We start from the raw sequence: 20,015 nt of genomic DNA, 5'->3' as shown, positions 1-20,015 counted from the left end.
ATATTTGCAGATACTACAGTGTTTATTTGTCTTAAACAAAACAAGATTTTACTGAAGACGATAATATACAATATACAGCAGTAAAACTGTTAAAAAGCAAACTTAAACTGTGCTGTTCACTAAATAAAAACAAAGCTCAGACTTTCCAAGCAGTTTTCTCTCATCTGCTGAAAACAGAGCATTTCATACCACTGATAAACCTTCTGTCCTGTCTCCTGTTTTCCTGCAGACCCATCCCTGTGGTCACAGGACCATGTGCGCCAGTGGCTAGAATGGGCCATCAAGGAGTACGGCCTGCTGGAGATCGACACGGCACTGTTTCAAAACATTGACGGCAAATCGCTCTGCAAGATGAGCAAGGACGACTTCCTCCGACTCACCACCATGTACAATGCAGAAGTGCTTCTCTCTCATCTCAATTACCTCAGGGAAAGTAAGTACACTTTCAGTCAAATAAACCTAGAAAAAAAATAAAGAGTGAGCCATGAAAAAAGTAGCACACTCTTATATAGATATATATATATATATATATATATATATATATATATATATATATCTCAATATTGATAGAATATTGATAGAAAACAGAATAGAAAATATTTTTTTCAACATATGGACATGTTTTTTGTTTTTTTTATAACAGTAGATAGACCGCAATATTCCTGCATAGTGCTCTTTCTGCTTTACATCCTGCTGTTGTGCCTGAGGTGAAGTCTGCACTCACATCTGTCCCAGCCAAAGTCTGAAAATCAAAATTGACTTTTAGTCAATGCACGAGCTTCTTTCCATATTACATATTTCTTTTTTGGGAAGAAAGACTGAGACTGAAAAGGAGCTCCTGTAGCCAGACCAGGGATAACAACATGACACTTTCTTTTTGCCACCGCACTATTTATATTACCAACAGTAAACAATGAAACTGCTTTTACTGGAAATTCATTTTCTTCAAAATGGGTACCCCGTCTTAAGTGGGGCTGTGGAAACCAAGAGGGTTTCTTTTTCCTCTCAAGATAACCATCGACCACATCCCCCCACTACACTTTGCAGCGCCTTATTCCACATGGTCCACAGAAAGATGAAGCCCAGGTGCATTGCCTGGGGAATCACGCTAGGCCTGTATGTTCGGTTCAGCAAAGAAAGTTGATCTGCAATTTGCAACGGAGGCAACTAAATGTGAGCCTCCTACCTTTGAAGAGTGCCCCGGTGTAATCCTGCTTCATATGTTTGGTGGGGAACCTAAGCCAATTTTCTGAAGCAGTATGCAGATGATATTTTAATATAAGATGCAACATCTGGTACAGCGATGTCTGGGTCAGACCCCAGGTATGTCCTCTGTTTGCGATCAAAAATGTGGAATTCATGACCGATGCAACTGTTGAGTGAACTGAGAATTTTTATTTTTTTTCCTTCATCTTCGCAACATTTTCTGTACCTCAAAATGGTGGGAGATACTTCTGCGGTTGGGACAGAATACCATGACTGCACGTTGGGTGGAGTGACTGATGGCTCAACTAAATTTAACATTACTTAAAAAAAAAAAAAAAAAATGTGATGGGCCTCGATGTGATGTAATGGGAACTGCATTTTGTGGGTGTCAACAGTTTTCTCTCTGCACTGCGTCTGGGCAGAGAGAGATGCTTGTCATGAGCATAACAGCCTCATTGTGCGGCGCTGCAGCGGGTGGATCTGTCTGACCGCCACTGGGCACACTCCACAGAACAGTTTTCATTATGGCCGCTGGCTGCGGGACTTAGCCACGGCTTAGGCGTGCTGCATCGCGACTCTGCCCGTTCCTGCCCCTTTTTTTTTTTACTTTTTTTTTTTTTTTATAGACCTTGTGTGTTTTGGAGACAGAAGGGGTGTCTTGGGAATCCTCTCCATTCGCCAGCTGAAATTGCTTTGGATCCGTTCCCGACAATCGAAAAGACAAACGCTCTCGTGCCTGGGCCGAGCGACCTGTGTCGGGGACGCTGTCCGAGGCGCAGGCAGCGCATATTGTTGACACGGGAAGCCCGAGGGCAGCAGGAACTGTGCTTGTAAATGAATGGCGAGAAGGGAGAGGAAGGTGGAGGGCTTTACGCCGACCCCGCAGGGCTGACGATTTGGAAACTCAAGTTATTTTATTCTTCTTCCCCTACAGAACAAACAAACACAATCATAGACGAGGAGAAACCCCATCCAGCAACTAGACCGCTGGCTTCGCTCATGAAAGCCGGAGCAGGGGCAAGCTTTCAGAATGCACAAAAAAGAGAAATAGAAAGACAGAGGGAAATGGGAAAGACTGAGGAAAGCCCTGAAAGTATAAGTGATTTCAGGGCATGTGATGTATTCATCCAACCCTCATTCACTATTCCTTACAATATTACCCCTCCTCCCAAAAAAAAAAAAGAACGGTCCACGGGGGTGTTGCAATCATTTCATACACATCTGTAGGCACCATGTGTGTGTTTGGTTCTGTTTATTGAACCTCTGATTAACATTCCTCAAAGTCATTAGCCTTGTATGTACACTTGGCAAAGGGCAGGGACACACTTCCCCACCCTACAGCCATACCATACCATAACAAAACATTCCTGCCACGTCATGCGCAGAAGCATCATTCGGACACCCACGCTCCTGTGACTGCAGGCACAACCTGAAGATCTGTCTGGCAGTCCAGCTGTTCACAGTAACAAGAGGTAGTTGCCCGCGCATTATTCCGGACTCATTGTTGGTCACTTGCACAGATTTCTATAAGTGATGGCCGCCCACACCCCAATGTGCTTTCAATTTAGGGTGCAATTTGAGAATTTGTTCAAATTAGTCTGTCAGGGAGGGACCGCGAACTGTTTGCTTTATCGCACCCATGTAGGTCGGTTTGATACCACATGTGCTGGAAACAGAGCAGGGAAACAAACCACAGACAGCGGGCCAGTGTACTTCTGACACAGAGATGCCAGAGGAGAAGGAGAGAAAGGGAGAGGAGATGTCAGAACCAAAGGGAGGGAGTAAAAGGGAACATGTAACAAAGCAGACAAACCATCTGCCGAACTCGGGGAGCCTTTGAGTAGATGTTAATGGAAGAAATATATCTGACTGATTTTACAGTAGCAATTCAAGGTGCAGACCAGTGCGAGGAGGAGAAACCGTTTTGAAGGCATGTGTGATATTGGGTAAAAAAAGGGAAAAAGTTCCAAACCTAACCTTCTTTTAGAAGCATGTGGAAATCGTCCGAGATGGTCATGATTGAGTGCCATTGGAGACGAGCAATGGTTCTGTTTCCCAGCTGTCGCCAACGCTTGAGAGTCTGGATGGATTTACAGTGAGGGAGTCAAGATTGTAGAGAGAGAGAGAGAGAGAGAGAGAGAGAGAGAGAGAGAGAAGGAAAGTGATAAGTCTGGGATTCTGCACTGCTGCTGCTTGCCCAAGAGTGGGGGACATTCTCGATCCCTCAATAGTTTATACAGACCATAAACATCTGGGCTCGCAGGCTGAGTAGGGAAAAAGGAGGTCTGGAGCTCTTTTTCTTGCTGCCTCGTTCTCTCTCGCTCACTCTGTCTCGCTCTCCCCCCCCCTCACAACATTTTTATTGAGCTCTCCGTGCATTAGTTCTTTCTATTGGCAGATTATCACTAGTGCACAGGGGCTCAACAGCCTGGCTCCACGCCCTTTACTCTTTCCTTTCTGCCATTAGAAAGCAGTCTGCGGCTGCTCTCATGACTGCTGGGGTTCAGACACTGCGCTGGACAAGAATTTATGTTCATATCATATTAGCATAAGTGGATGTGGATAATAAGCCGTTACCATTCATGTAAACACAGAGATGAGCTTAGCTGTAATTTAAGCTGGATGGATAATGTTACATAATCATTGTACTCACAAACCAGTAGCCAGTTGAGAATGCTTACAGTAGGTTGGAGAATTCTGTACACTGAAGCGACAATGACCACTTTAGCAGCCTGGAGGCTCTTTTCATGACCAGTCGCAATCATACATCCACACACACAATCATTCTCACACACACCAACGATGATGGCGGCCCCGTAAGGTGCTCGTATACCATGGTGGGCAATTTGGGGATTAGTGTCTCGCACAATTCAACACATGGTCAAGGCAAGGCGGTGAACTGAACCGCTGACCTTGGGATTGGAAAGACTTGCTTGTCTACAAAGGAAGCCACAGTGGGTACAGTTAGGGAGAGCCTGTGGTTTTCCCCATTGAATATTTGGCTTGGTGAATGAATGTTTCTGGAGACACTCTCAGACACCTTTCCCATCAAATACTAAGAACTTATTTAATTTTCCAGAAAAGCATCATTTGAAATTCAAACACACTCCATGTTATACACATTATAAGGTTACGCCACGCTGTCTGTCCGGGGGATTGCGTAGAATGCATTAAAGATGCATCACACTTCACACTAAAGCAGTGGTTCTCAACCTGTTTCACAAGAGTTCCCAGAGACTGCTTCCACGAAAAAGTTCCAGACCCCATCACCAAGACATTATAGCAAAGCCAATTGGTGAAGGTCAAAGTGGCAGCTTGGCATACAATTTGTGTGTGATCTTCAGACACTCACTCAAACTTGCTGTCTACCACAGTCCGAAAAGCTTTTAGCGAACACTGCATTCTTTGATGATGATGGTGAGATCCACCTCCAGAACAACAAATGAACGTCTTACTTTCATATTGGACAAATCTGAACAGCATTTAAAAGGAAGTAACCCCTTTTTCTATCAAAATCAAACCGAAGGTAAACAGTAGAAAAAGGGTCATTCGTCACAACTCCCAATTTATAGCTTTCAGTTTGGCGCCATCCCATGACTCAGCATTACAGTAACAAGTGAAATAACAGATGACGTATCTGTATTCACTTGGCTAACTTCAGTTACTGTTTTACTTCATTATTGTGCCAATAGATTCACTCACGTTTGGGTCCAGTCTGGATCATGTTAGCTCAAACAAAGGGCAGGAGGTGTGGGAAAGGAGTTAGATTTTTTCCCATAGCCCAACAAAGGAATAAATTGAGCATTTCTGTGCTTGTGTGGATAACGAGTGCCACTTTTATAACATGTATAGTGTAGAGAAGATAGACTGTTTGTGAACATGCTGATTTTTAAAAGAAAATGATTATTATTGTTATTATTGCTGCTAGATTTCTTGCTGTAAAAATGCTCAGCTGGTATGAAAACAACCAGTTCTACAAATCAGTGCAACTTAATTCTATAGGATGATGGGGGCCAATCTGCCACCATTAGGCAGCTAGATGCCTAAAAGTGGGTGTTAAGTTTGTTGACAAAGTTCGGACCACATGTTTGAGGCAGTGGTATCATATAGCTGTACAGAGTAAACAGAAGAAGTCTGCGCAGGAAGTCCATCAGGATTTCAACAGGTTTCAAAGTAAAAACATCCATCAATACTTTGCGGATGCCAAGCTGAAGGACAGAGCTTTTCAAAAGAGCTCCCAGTTATAGAGAGTAGAGAAAAGAAAATTGTTTGTCGGTGTTATGTAATCTGACAGAGTCTGAGCAGATGTGACTTGAGAGAAAAAGAGAGTGAGGGTCTTACGGGCTGAACACTGGCCAGTCCTCCCACTGTGCTGTCAGATTACCGGGACATGTTTGTTTTCTGAAAGAGGAAGAGGCCGTCCAAATAAATAGGCAACGTGGCCAAGTCTCCCTCGACCAAACTGTCAGCTGTGGTGTCTCTCTCCCTCTCTCCCTCACCAACCGCTACGCTCTCACTTACTCTCACTCTCTCCCCCGTACGGCAGTCCTGAATTTCTCTGCGGGATGGTTTGAGGTTTTCTCAGCGATGCTGCCTGTTTGCCTGTCTGGGTCAGCCCACATATGTGAACACAGTAGGAAAAAGGGTTAACAGCCCCCTTTCCGCCTTCCCTCACTCCCCTCGTCTGTTCATCTTTCCCTTACACTTTTCTCCCTCATTCCAGAGACGGTGCTTCGCTGGCTCGTTTGCCCCTGTGCGCTTACACTCCGCGTGTGGAATTATTTTTCTATGGAGAGCTGCGTTTGATTGCTGTGCAGGGACCCTTCCCCATACAATGGCTCCCCTGTTCTGTGGCCCCCAGCTTTCCAAACTAGACCCAGAACCTTGGGGGTGCTACGGAGTAGGTTGAAACGGGAGGGGTGTGGGGGTATAGGGAGCTTGGAATACATTGGTGGAGAACCCCACATTTCCCCCCACTCCACCTCCTCCCACGCGCCCCGGCCACCCCCTTAAAAAAAACAGACACCTAGTCTGCCACCATGGGCCCCAACCCCACTCCGGGCAGCGTGGAGTGAGTTTGAGAAGGATCCAGAATTAAATCCTAAAAAACATCACAAACTTGAAGATTTTGTTTTTTTTCTTCTTTCCCTCCGTTTGTATTCCAAGCCGTCTTTCAGGTTTGCTCCATTCAGAAAAGGTATCCTCCTCCCCACCCGCCAGCTCCCTGCAGCCGTCTCAGCGCTAAATCTTCCCTGCACTCACCATGTACTAACTACTCTTGTGTTTTCTCTGTGCATTTTTGGGTCTGTTTTTCCACTCGCTGATTTATGCCTGGGGGCAGCTAAAATTAAGAGAGCATTTTGGTGCCGCCCAGGGTGCCTGTGTAAGTGGAGGAATGCAGTGCTGAGTTCTGCTCCATAAGGTGAAGTGAATAGGCAGCCATACGAGGACTCGTGTCTCGCTGTCCCGCTCTATTCAGAAGAAGCACATGTTGTTAAAAGCTGACGCAGTGCAGGATTTCTCCTGCATTGAAGATGGGCTATTTTTGAGATTACTTTTATTTCTAAAAAATGTTACTCTTTTTCTAAAATGTATAATTACAATTCTGATTTAAAAAGAAAAACATTATCTCAAGTCAAAAATGTGAAACGTCAACGCTGTTTGACAGTCATTAAGTTGAACCTTTTGCTGCCACCTGCTGGCTTTTATGAGACTCGTATTTTGTCACCCAGACGTCACTGGTGGGTAAACTAAGGTTGCTCCTAATGGCAATTTCCTGTAAAGCAAATTCATCAAGATTAACATTTAAAGTCCAATTTGTAAATATCCTGAAACATAAGAAACATGAGTTTTTCCAAAGCAAACAAAAAGGGTCTGAAACGTATAACTGCAAGAATGAACTCTTTTCTTATGTGTGTGTAGTTTTTTTTTTTTTTGTTGTTGATTTATTTATTTGTTAAAAGACTCGAGTTTCCCACTGATTTCCTTTCGTCTCTTCACAGGTAGCTCATCATTATCCTACAATACACCATCTCACACGGATCCATCACCACGCCTTGCTGCCAAAGAGGGTAGGAACACATTTGTTTTATCTCCCAAAGTTTCACTCTAGGATCTGCCTCTCTTTATATATGTTTCAGTTTATGTAAATGTTGTATACAAGTTGTGATTATATGGGAGGGGAAGATTTGGATAATGTTAAAAAGGTAGAAGAGTCATGTGTTCTGCAGGTGACAATGATGATTGGGTTTGCTTGGTCGGAAAAAAGTAAATTAATTGCAATCACTATGGAGAGGGAAGATAAATATTATCCCTCCCTCAGTAAGAATAATTAAGCAGAAGGGGGTCATGTAGACCCAAGATAATAAGGGATACATCCCTCCACCTCCTCCTTGGAAACCACACCCTGGGGCCAAGGTGAGATAGTTATCATGACATATAAATGGAGGCATGAGAGTCCATGTAAAATGACCAATTCTACTCATGATATAGCTTCCTTCAGACCGACAAGAATAAAGGAACTCTCAAAACACATGCATTTACTTTAGAAAAACAGACCCATCACAAAATCCAAGCACACGTCCTCACCGATTGCCGCCAACAAAGCTCTTGGCAGGTGCACCCTTTGTGTTGTTCAGACAGTACGAGCTGCGATGTGCGATTTATAAAGGCTACCTGAATCACTGTGACAACCCATAGAGGTTCGGAGGGGCAAGAACCGCGTGGGGGCATAACAACAATGAGGTTGCGACAGAGTGCTGATGACTTCTTTCCACGGCAGCGGTGACACAAACAGACTGTGAATGCAGTGATTCGGGGAACGAGGATACGTGAACGGGCTTGTTTACTGGAAATACAGACTTCACAGACAGGTGCTGGAGCGACAATGTACATGGTAAACATGGCAGAGAGAGAGCAGACCGGAGCAGAGTACATGTGTGCGAGTCTCCACTGAGTGAAATAATGACAGAGAGGATGATGGAGGGTTAACAGGAGACTGACCATAAAGTATGTGCTGGGCCGGCTTGCGTTGCCACTGCTTGTAATTTTGGTCCTTTTACACATTTTGGACTACAAACTTCCATCTTTGCTTCTTCGGACGTTTACTGTTATGACTTTTGAGGCATAGGTCACTAAGAAACAGCCAACCATGTGACCAAGAGAACGCTGGAAACAGAACACCACACACTTTTCAATGAGGAAAAATATGTTCATTCATTTTGGTTATTAATGTTGAATATTTATATGACCTTTTGTTTTAGAATTAAGCAAGATGTCTTATTCACCTATCAGTATTTACATAAATAAATGTATTTATAAAATGATACGCACCAATGAACTAAAGCCTACTGCAGTATTTGCACTGTTGTCCTATAAAAGCTCCTGCGGAGTCTCTCAGAACAATGGCCACAGCAGGTCAGGATGACTGTCCCTTTCCTCTTGATACCTTTTCACTCTACAAACATTAGTTTGTGCTGACACATCCTGAATGGACGAACGCAGCGTATCTGAGCTACACATCCTTTACATTGACTATACGGTGTCACCACCAGAGACTGGAGAAAGGACTGCAATAACAGTGATAGCCTTGCTCACAGGATGAGGGGCCCTATCAAGGCAGTGGGAGAGGAAATATTAGGTCCGATAAGTGTCACAGAATGCCCTGGCTGCTTCTCCCCGTCTGCCCCGCTGGTGAGAGTTACCAGGCCACGTACTTGTTCTCGCCCCGGCTTCAAACTAATAGACCAATGGGCAGGACAGATAAGATTCTGCTCGGTCACCCCCCCGACCTCGCTCTTCCTGGTTCTCAGCACCAGGTATTTGCACTGGCAGAAATTAGAGGGTCACTCCCTTCAACAGCATTTCCCTTTCACAAGTGGTGATTTCTATTATGGGCTCTTGTAACACTGGCTCGGCCTTTTCTGTGTCGGTTAAGTTTCCAGTGCAGGGAATGCAGACATGACATCAACTTAGTTTAAATGTAATCACCCTTAATTCATGCAACTTTTTAGTCACCTTAGAATTTATTTTTTCTTTCTTTCACAAAATGAAGTGAGAACTTCACACGTGGATTCCGTGCCACTACAGTAAAAGGTGTCTTGCTTCAGGAGAAGCCTGTATCAGCATTTGCTCGTAGATCAACGCTGCCAGATGTTTGAGTTCATATTGCCTTTCGAGAACAGTCAAATACCGTACAGGCTCTTTGGGGTAGAGTAAGCAGGAGCGTACAGCAGGAGACAACCCTTAATCTGCTCCAGACTCTGTGGTGTAAAATGCAATGTTATGAATAAAAGAGAGCATATAAAACACGGAATGCAGCAGCTATGAAAGTGTGCGTGTGCGTGTGCGTGTGCGTGTGCGTGTGTGTGTGTGTGTGTGTGTGGCTCTCTGTGTGACTCTTGAGCCTGCGTCTACAGTTAGTCTGGACAGACGTGTGTGCGTGGGTGGGTTACTTTGTGTCTTTGTGCACGTACGACTTGGTGTTTATTGTGTTATTTGCGAGTGTACAAATCATAGGCAGTTTCAGTCGGACTCACATTTCTCAGTATATCATCTGTGGGTATTAAATTCAAACGTCAACAGTTCTGGTTGTTGGCTACTTATTTTGCTTTTTTATTTTCTCTCAGATTTAAAACTGCTGCTATGTAAATTTCAGGTTTTATAATTCACAGGAAGGACGCTCACTTTCTCCCCCGCTTCCCAGTGAATGAGGAAAAAAGATGATTCACCTTTGTGAATGTAGCTGTTTTGCCTGCCAAAAGCCATGAAGTTTGAAATGTGCCCTAATGTGCACGAGTTTGGTTTTTTTACTGGTGCATTGTAAAGAAAAATAAGTGAAATCTGAAAGTAACTTAAAAAAAACAAAAAAAAAAAACCTTAAAAGGTCAGTTAACGGAGATGGTCAGTCGTCCCCGGGTTGGTGCTCAGTTGGTTCAGCACCACAGTCGCCTCGCTGTGTGTATCTCATGTACTTTGCCATCATTCTCCTCCTCTCCTTCCTCACACAGATGGCTTTTAAAGCACCTGTATTATGGGTATTATAAAGTTTACCCTGTCTGGGCCGGTCGCTCTGTCTCTGTCTCTCTCTCTGTCTGTCTCTCTGGGTAAAAAACAATCCACAGCTCATCTCTCCTTGTCTGTCTCACTCACCCTCTCACCTTCTTCACTTGGGTACTGCTCCATTTTTCAAAACTCTCTCTCTCTCTCTCTCTCTCTCTCTGTTTCCCTCTCTCTCTCTCCCTCTCTCTCGCTCTCTCTCTCTTCCCTGTGTCTAGCACGGGCCTTGTTTTGACTAACTGGTCCTGCAGTTGAAGTCTCCCAGGAGCGTGCACCACACCCCAGACCAGAGTGGAAACTGGCTCAAGTCGCAGTCAGAGCGAGGCCTGGAAAAATGAAGGCGGGAGGGTTGGGAGGTGTGGAGTAGTGGTGGTGGTGGTGGTGGTGGTGGTGGTGATGGTGGCGGTGGGGGAGAGGGCTCTTGTGTGTTCGCATTCGAGTCTGCGCTTGTGTGCTCGGCTTCCATCGTGTACCCCGAGTCACTTGGGCTTTGTCTCTTTTACATCTGTTGCTTCTTCCTTCTTCCTTCTTTCACTTCCGCTTCCTGAGCGTTGCCTTCGCCCCGTTCGCCTTAAAACCAACAGACTGTTTCAGTGGCGAAGCCTCAAATTGTCTCCGCACTTTGGCGTTGTTTTATTCCCATCGAGTTCAATCGTTTTGGGAGGTGAACAGTATCGACTACTCGGTTTATTCTGCAGCCACGGACAGACCCATGAAACTGGGTATCTCCTGCTCTGTTCATACCAGACAGTAGCAGGGTTTGCCGCCATTGTTTTCTTTTCAAATTCCTGCGTTGTGTTTTGTCTGACTCAGTGGGTTTTTTTTACTTTTTTTTTTTTACTTTGTGATATTATTCTTTCTCTCTGTACTTTCTCCATCTCCTCTTACTCTTACATACGGTTTTCACGTGCTTAGTCACTCTGTCTGCACACGTTCATCCGTCTCCTTTTTCTTCCTGCAGTCCCTTCACCCACTTTCTCACCTCCCCTGACTTTGCTTCTGCTTCTCCCAGACCGTCCCCGGGACCCTCTCGGCGTGCAGATGGAGGTGGCCCCGTTGTGTTTTTTTTTTTCGGGGTGGCGGGGAGTGGATGATGATGGGGAGGGGGGGGTGGGCCGGGATGGCGGTGAGCAGAGGGGAAAAAAGGGCCAGTAAAACAAAGAGAGGTTGTCTGCAGGCAAAGCAGGCAGGAAACACAAGTCTCCCAGGACTCTCCCCCAGTCACTGCTCCTTGGCTATCCTGCCGGCCCACACCAGATTGAACCTGACAGCCCCGCTGAGCCACGGCAGCCCGCTTGTTATTTGTCCCTCCTTTCCCTCTTTTTGTGTTTCCCTCCATTACTTTTTTCCTTCTTTTACTCCTTTGATCACAGCTTAATTTATTCTTTATCTTTTATTGTTGTAGGGACTTCACATCCTCTACTTTACTTTGTTCCTTTATTTTTTTCTTAATCACCTTCATTTCTCTAGTGGCTCACGGAGAACAGCTTTTCATAAAATCAATCAGACTCTAACTCATGTGTCAAAAAACAGAAGATACCAAGTCAATCCTGAGCATCAGGATATGTTTTCTCGTTGGGGCATATTCTGTTTGAGAGATTGGAGGAAATCACAAAATCCTTTAAGTGTACATAAGCTCTGTAATTTGAAAAGAGTTTGAACTGATTAGAATCAAAAGGGACATGTTTCGGATAATAAGCATACTTATACACATTTGTATACAGTGACGCCTTGAAGAGAAATTAAGAGTTCTTACAGATGTGTGCCACAGGAGGGCGCTGTTGCATAGTGTCGTAACACACACTGCTCTGCAGACAAAGCAGATGATGGATCTGACGTTAGTGGATGTGTCTCTGGTGTGGTCATGCCAGGTCATCGTCCACACGTGTGGCTGAAAAGACCACGTCAACTGCGAGACGTCACATCCGGATGACGTGTCTAACATATATCTTGTTCAAGCTCGTCCTGTGTACCAAAGAGCTTCACTTTGATGCGATCGCCATAGGAAATTACAATAAAGTGTCCTCAGCAATTCAGTTGTTGGGCATCAATATACAGGCTCTCCATTGCTAACTTATTGGGGACTGTTTTCACAAATCATCTCGAGGCTCCAGGCTGAGGTCGGCGAAACAAAGACATGAATAGAGAGACTAACAAACTTTTATGGGGAAAGCAGTATGCATGCCATGTTTATAACTCTTAGTAAGACATACAGCAGTAAAATATCTTAGCCAGGAACCTGCCATACAGGTCAGTTGAATAATAATGATATACATTCAATATTTGAAATTTATTGGGGGGGTTTTACATGAACACATGAAAACGCAGAACATAAAGAAACATAAACAGTAGAACAGTGTCACAGTACAACTCAATTGCCAGGCATTGTTTTTCACTAAATCTCCACATAATGAACATTCATATGGACTTGGTAAAAGGTTTCTTTTTGTGTGTGTGTGTGTGTGTGTGTGTGTGTGTGTACAGCAACTTGAGTTTTATTATGATACACAGGTTATGTATGCGTTTTCAGTATGTGAACAGATGTAGAAATTATTTTTCAAGTTGTTAACTTTTCTTTTAGCCAATTTTGCCGCGACACAGCGAGACCCCTTATTAATTTCTTCCCTTAAACGCAAAGCATGGAATCCAAACTTCCCAGCTTTGACTGCTAATTTGCCTGCTTGTCAAAAATCTCGGCCTGCACTGATGGGAAATGGAATTGCCTCTTGACCTTCTAACAGCTTGCTGATCCCATCAACAAGCTCTGTCATCAGCATTACACCGTCTCTGTCTGCTGGCCTCTGGGAATAACACTGCTGACAGAAAGATTTGCCCATCATGATAACGCTGTGGAAAGCACGTTGGGCACAACACAGTTTGTTGAACATATTCGAACCAGAATTTGCTTCCCCGTTTCCCCGTGTTCTGGCAACACTTTGAGCCGTTTTAGCCCTTAACAACACAAACCATGGAGGGTGCTGGCCAGGTGCAACGTGAGCGTGCTGGGGTGTTTTTGAGACACTGCCAGGGGAGCGATGCAGTCTGTGTTTTATCTGCCTATGTCAGGGTGATTGATTGCTACTGGAAGCGGTCCAGCATCACATTCAATCGGGTTTGAACTGGAGCAGGTAGAACTCATCCAAACTGGGGCCTGTTTGGCTGTTTGTCAAGGTTGCATGAAAGCTGGCTGTGTGGGGAGGCGAGACCTGAGAGGGTATGATGTCCCTTTGTGTGCGTGTGTGCGTGTGTGTGTGTGTGTGTGTGTGTGTGTGTGTGTGTGTGTGTGTGTGTGTGTGTGTGTGTGTGTGTGTGTGTGTGTGTGTGTGTGTGTGTGTGTGTGTGTGTGTGTGTGTGTGTGTGTGTGTGTGTGTGTGTCTGTCACGTGTTAATTTGCATCAGTCCTTTTATTTGCGGTCAGAATTTTGCAAGCAGCTCAACCCACCGCGCGCCCTGTCAAAGATTGTGCCATCAACATTTCAACCACCACGTTGTGCCAAACAACCACATAACCATGTCCAGATATCCTGTGAACACTATCTTTAACCGTGTTTTGATGGATTTATTGAAGCTGTTTGGCACGGGGCCTCCTGCTGGCCTTCTGTAACGGTTACGATCTTCGTGACTGGCTAGCACACAATGAGATGGTCAAATATAAAGCATCTGGACAGATTTCTGAAGCACGTAAATACAGGCCCTTTATTTTATAAGGCAAGAAAAAAAAAACTATAATCACACTTTGTCTTCTCTGTCTTCAATCAGACCCTTCATATGATGCTGTGCGGCGGACAGGATGGTCCAACAACATGCACAGCGGCAAAGGTGAGCACAAATATACTGAAGACGCCGCTAACCCTTCAGTCAATACATGGAACTTTAATCTACTAACAGCAATCGGGATTTTAATTGCCCCCCCGACCAGTTTGAATGGTGTCATCTGTGCAAATTAAAACTGCGCATATCACCAGCAGCTAATGCAATGTGGCGGTGGTCTGCGTCACACTGGGGCTCACTCCAACCTCCACACAGTCCAGACATGTGGAATACTCCTGGACATTACGTAGGAAAGAGAAGTCGGTCCAACAAGCAGCTGCCGACTTATTTATTTTGGACGTCTGCTGACATGCCTTCAAGATGTGTAGCTTGTTATCTGTATCTCGCCACCCCTCTGATGTTTTCTCAAAGCCTTTATATGTCTCTTTTTTTTTTTGCTCCCTCTGCAGGCTCACCAGTGGTTACTCAGAATGTGACCAAGTCCACTGAGCAGCCCCGAGCTCAGCCAGGTAACTACGAACCTTTCTTGGTGCAAGCGGCATAAGCATAGGCTCTGTGATTTTATGGCTCCGTAGATGTCGGGTTCAATTTGTAATAATTGTGTTGACGGAGTTTTATTCCCCTATTTTAAGTTATGCTCACACATACATGCATTCATCCGTACCAATGTATCCAAATTAATGAGGAGCTGGAGCTGATCCCAGCATGCAATTGGGAGAAAGGCAGGCTACACCCTGAACAGGTCTCGGCTCAAAGAAGCTATAAACAGACCGGACACATGATGTGGCGGTCTTCGGACAGGCCACATTGGAATTGATGAACGAAAAGACTCCTGCTGTTGTTTTGACACTTTGGTGAATTTTATGAGCTATTTCTAAAATACTGCCACCGACCACGCAAATTAGGATTTTACAACACTTCAGCTGTCCACTGTGCAGCCCTGGAATAATTACTTGTTCTTTGAATTGGATTTTTTCGCTAATGAAATGTTTACGTTTGTTGGGTTTATGTTCAGTTTCCTGATAAATGCAAATACTTTCAGAGCAATTTACCCCTGGGTTGTACCACTGAGCATAACGTGTACTCCTCATTGTTTTACTGCCTCTCAATCACACTTTTATTAGCATGTATAATTATGTTTTTATGATTTCCTCAATGAGAATGTGAACGCTTTGCTGGAAGACTTTTTAATAATGTTTTATTTTCTCCGATTTTTTTTTTTTTTTTACATCAGGATTTTACTACCTGAAATGTGATTGGAATTTTTTTTTTTTTAAAAATTAAAAAGTGTTTATTTATTTATCTATTTTGGCAGTCTTCCATTTTAATTACCATCTGCCATCACGATAATCACGATGCAGCCTAACACAACTCTTCTACTGTCCACAGATCCATACCAGATTCTGGGTCCCACCAGCAGTCGCCTCGCCAATCCAGGTCAGATTATCAGCAACGTCAAGTATTTGTAAATTCACCGTCAGACCTCCGTGTCTGACCGAGGCTTTTTGTCTGTGTTCACGTGCCAGGGTCGGGCCAGATCCAGCTCTGGCAGTTCCTACTGGAGCTCCTGTCCGACAGCGCCAACGCGGGCTGCATCACTTGGGAGGGCACCAATGGAGAGTTTAAGATGACCGATCCGGATGAGGTGGCGCGGCGCTGGGGCGAGCGCAAGAGCAAGCCCAACATGAACTACGACAAGCTGAGCCGGGCGCTGCGCTACTACTACGACAAAAACATCATGACCAAGGTGCACGGCAAACGCTACGCCTACAAGTTCGACTTCCACGGCATCGCTCAGGCACTGCAGCCACACCCCACCGAGTCCTCCATGTACAAGTACCCCTCAGAACTAGCCTACGTGCCTTCTTATCATGCCCACCAGCAGAAGGTCAACTTTGTGTCCCCGCACCCTCCATCCATGCCAGTCACCTCTTCCAATTTCTTTGGACCCACTACTCAGTACTGGAGCTCGCCCACTGCAGGGATCTACCCCAATCCAAACGTTCCCCGTCACCCTAACACTCACGTCCCATCCCACCTGGGCAGTTATTATTGAGACAACCCTTCCCGACCATGCAGCACCCTTGAAAACCTCCCCGTTCCTCCAAAGAAAATTGCTGACCTGCACTCCCAGTGATGCCAAACCAATGAAGACTGAATTTAAAGAGGCGATTCGTCCTCTGAGGAAATTCTGCTCCTGAATGAAGGATGATATAATTGAAGGACTTTTTTTTTTTTGTAAGATTTTATAAGCAACTGGATGCTATCGTCCAAAATGGAATACTACTTATCTTTACAAGACTAGAAACTGTTATTGTTTGAGTTTCCTGTGTCTTCTTTTATCCCCATTTTCTTGAAAGCTGAACCTACAAGGCAGTGGGTCTCCCGTCTAAAACATCACCAGAGAAACGTCAGAGTCTATCTGTGTCCTTGTCCTGCTACAGAACCAGACATGGGCCTATTACTTATGGGTCTCAATCTACATCCCTCTCAGTACATTATGTGCTTAAAGCTTTTGCTTTTTTTTTTCCCACCCATCTACAGCTTTGTTGGGGTTTTCTTATTCCCAAATCATCTAGCCTCCTGTTTCCACTGTCTCTCTGTCTGTTCATTTTTGCATATTTGTATGTGTGTCGAGAGTCTTCTGGAATTCGCTCGACAGCGAGGGGCTCTCAATGAGAAGGACTTTTCTCAGCACTGAATGAGATTTGGCAACTGGAATATGCCATTCGTTATGCCATTTTTAATTTATCCTCCAAACTGGAAGGCTAGAGAAGAGTTGAATAGCAAAGAAGGAAGCGCTGTATGTTTCGCTGACCTGGGTCAACTCAGGTTTCTGTGCGTTGTGAGCGGAGTTCAGGAAGGGCGATGTGTACAGTCGGCTTAATTGTGCCCCGGAAGCTGAGTCGAGATGAAATTGCAGTCATTTGCGATCATAATTCAACCCAGGTCAGATGTTTTCAGCGGGCCACACACACCAGGGTTTTAAACGTTTGCCGTGTTGTTGCCTTTCGGCTATGCCATTTCCAGATGTTTTGTTGCTCGACCATGTCAGTATTAATGTGAATGTCTTGTGGTTTGTGAAAACACGTGTTGAAGGGATACCTTTTAAGCAAAATCAAAATTTGTCAGAAAAATCCATCACGTTTATTTCCTTCCAAATTAATATCATGACTGTAAAACATGAAAGCTTCTTGTTCAGATGTGATCATTGCGATGTGTAGAGTTGATGTTCCATCGATTCGTGGATGCTTTTTTTGATTTTTGATTTTTTTTTTCTGGTTTCACTGTTCGTCTAATTATAATATGTGCCGTTGTGACAATCCAAGCCCTCATCTTGAAGGAGTTAGTGCCAAGCTTTAACTGCTGACTTATGTGCAAAATCGTCGTTGAGACAGCACTATATCATTAACAATATACTGGTGCATCCCCCCCAAAAAAGTGATCCATGTAGAAAACAAAAATTGTTTTCTCATAATTTCATTCATCCAACTTCTATATATTTGATAAAAATTGGAACTAAACTGAATTTTAAAAAAGTTTTCATATTATGAACTTTTCACATCACAATGTTTCCTTTTTTTTTTACTGAAGTATATACACACTATATACACACAGTAATTTAAATATTTGAAGAAAAAAAAAGTTTTGGGGTTTAAGTTATGAGCTTAGAAATAGCAAAATAACTGTCTTTTCAATGATACTTTGGTTGTTTTTTTTTGTTTTGTTTTTTTTAGGATGCACCTGTATAATATTTCACAAAGACCTGACATCTTTTGATTTTGGAGTGCACTCCGACGATAACGGCGGCCACGATGTGTCCCTTTCCTCTTTGTAGGCCAGTCAGGACCGTACAGGTCAGCACAGAAGAGTGACTCCGCGGCGAGTCTCGTTACTAGACAGTCAAGTTGCATTTGTACCGGGGCTGGATCCTAGTTTGAGAGCAGCATGTGTGTTAGTTGTGAATGTTAGTTTCTCACTGATCTTGAAGCCCAGCAAAATGCACACAAATCTCAAATCAGGATTTCATCACCAGCATGAGACAGTATGTCGAGAAAAAAAACATATCCGCCTTCAGGTGTTCAGCGCTGTTTGAATCAGAAGTATTCCTTCAGAGTAACTGAGAATGAACACTTGGATAGAACTTACTTGGGACCAAGTAGTTTAGCAGAGAACAAAACCAATGAAGTATGACAAGATGAAAAACAGAGAAATCCTCAGATTCGCAAACGCTGTGCGTTTGTCAGACCTATTTTTTATTATTTTATAAGCATCAGTCAACTAGGCATTAAAGCAACTTACTGTATAAATTATGCAGAGTTATTTTCATATGTGACACAGTATAAAAAGTCAAGAGAATTAATACGAGTTGACCTCGGTCAAAAATGCAAACCTTTTTAAGTCCATTTCTGCTAAGTAGTTTGTTGAGCATTTGAAGCATTTTTTTTTTTTTTTTGATCTGTACATTTGGGCAATACATTTTAACATTTTTTTTTTTGTTTTTCTTGTTATTGTTGTTATTTGTGAAATTCGGTCCAAAGTGCCTTTGAGTGTGAAAGGTATTTTCATATATTGCCAAAACTACAAACGCCTGCTTCGATAATAATGCAACAGCAGCCAGGGATTCCTTCGCTCTTTATGCAACAAAAGTGGCCGTGATGGTTCGCCGTCACCGTCGGTCACCTTTCAAACCAAATCTCCCTGGAATTGGTAACTTTCCTGTGCATTAAAGACTTTCAGGTATTTTATGCAAAAATAATACCAACAGTATTATTCTCCACAACCAGCTTCTTTTGAAAATGTATTGCATTAAAAGAGAACAAAGTAAAAGGGAACATGTAATTTGTAGCATAAAGAAATTATTGTAATGTGCCCTTTAATGTTCATGTTTCACCGGCATTATCATTGAAAAAAAGGGATCTGTGCTACTTCATATATGCAATGTATTTTGGATATCAAATATATAAATATATAAATATATATATATGTGTGTGTGTTTGTGTGTGTGCGTGTATGTATAATTTTGCAATTAACCAGTGTATTATTTTATTATTATTGTCATTCCTGCAATGTATGAAGTAATACCTTTTGAAAAAGGGCTTTTTGTATAGGAAAATGTGACAAAATAAATGTTTTTACCTCTCAAGTGATCCTCCGTTGCCTGGCTTTGGCTTTAATAGAGTGCAAGTTGAAGATTTCAAAATAAACATGAACCCAGTGCCACAAAAATAGTACAAACAGTTGTACCACCTTTGTGTAAAAGTCTGGACAACTAACATCTGTGCGTGGTGAGGCTAAACAAACAAACAAAAAAAGGATCTCTATGAAAACTTGCAAGACGACGCCACATCTCGGAGTTGAATTCATCAATCTGTCTCTTTTTCTTTATGGTCATACATATATGTTAGATATACATAAAGCAACAAGTAAAGCAATCAACAACAGTTTTGGAGGAATGTCAATCATGTTATTTGCTTTTTTTTTTTTTTTAATGACACTGAAGCTTCACCTTTTAGCTTCTCACCTCACCTGTGTCTTACTCACTTACTCACTGTCATACGATTACATTTGCAGGAACTTAATCAATTCTGTCTCATTTAGAAGACTTCACTCCCTTGCTGCAGCCAAGTGAATCTGTATTAGACACTCTTAATTCCTAATGTGCCTGTTGTGATTTTAATGACAAAAACCTGGCATTAAAAAAATTATTTTCGCTTTGTCACAAAAATAGAGCGATTTGCAAAACGTGTTAAACACTTTATGCACTTCTCTCAGGTTTTAAATTTGCTGAGTAGACCAAAAGATGTGTGCAAAGGATTTATTGTTTCACCTTATTTGTGGAGACAATAAGACGCCCGATATGCAGTTTGTGTTGCTGCGAGTTTGAAGCTTTGAACAACAGCTATTTTATGAGCATTCCACCAATTAAGTTTTAAATAAAGCAATGTATCCTTCAAAATGTTTTTTGAAACATTAATCAG

At 43.3% G+C, this 20,015-nt stretch overlaps 1 protein-coding gene across 3 annotated transcripts in view; it reads left to right on the top strand.

Annotated features, from left to right (window-relative positions):
* The window catches only part of fli1 (Fli-1 proto-oncogene, ETS transcription factor), a gene marked incomplete at its 5' end in the record, with an annotated part of 29,889 nt that extends 10,706 nt beyond the window's left edge, over positions 1-19,183 (top strand). For all 3 annotated transcript variants that reach the window (XM_080459007.1, XM_080459008.1, XM_080459009.1), the window contains 6 exons: positions 230-433; positions 7,209-7,277; positions 14,023-14,082; positions 14,484-14,543; positions 15,424-15,471; positions 15,561-19,183. In XM_080459007.1, the coding sequence (XP_080315133.1) occupies positions 230-433; positions 7,209-7,277; positions 14,023-14,082; positions 14,484-14,543; positions 15,424-15,471; positions 15,561-16,090 (971 nt within the window). In that variant the 3' untranslated portion in view covers positions 16,091-19,183. The remainder of the gene's footprint in view (positions 1-229; positions 434-7,208; positions 7,278-14,022; positions 14,083-14,483; positions 14,544-15,423; positions 15,472-15,560) is intronic.
* Positions 19,184-20,015: the final 832 nt, after the last annotated feature.

The sequence above is a fragment of the Lipophrys pholis genome (genome assembly GCF_963383615.2).
Source record: "Lipophrys pholis genome assembly, chromosome: 3".
Classification (NCBI taxonomy): Eukaryota; Metazoa; Chordata; class Actinopteri; order Blenniiformes; family Blenniidae; genus Lipophrys; species Lipophrys pholis.
This window is presented reverse-complemented; position numbering and strand designations above follow the sequence as displayed.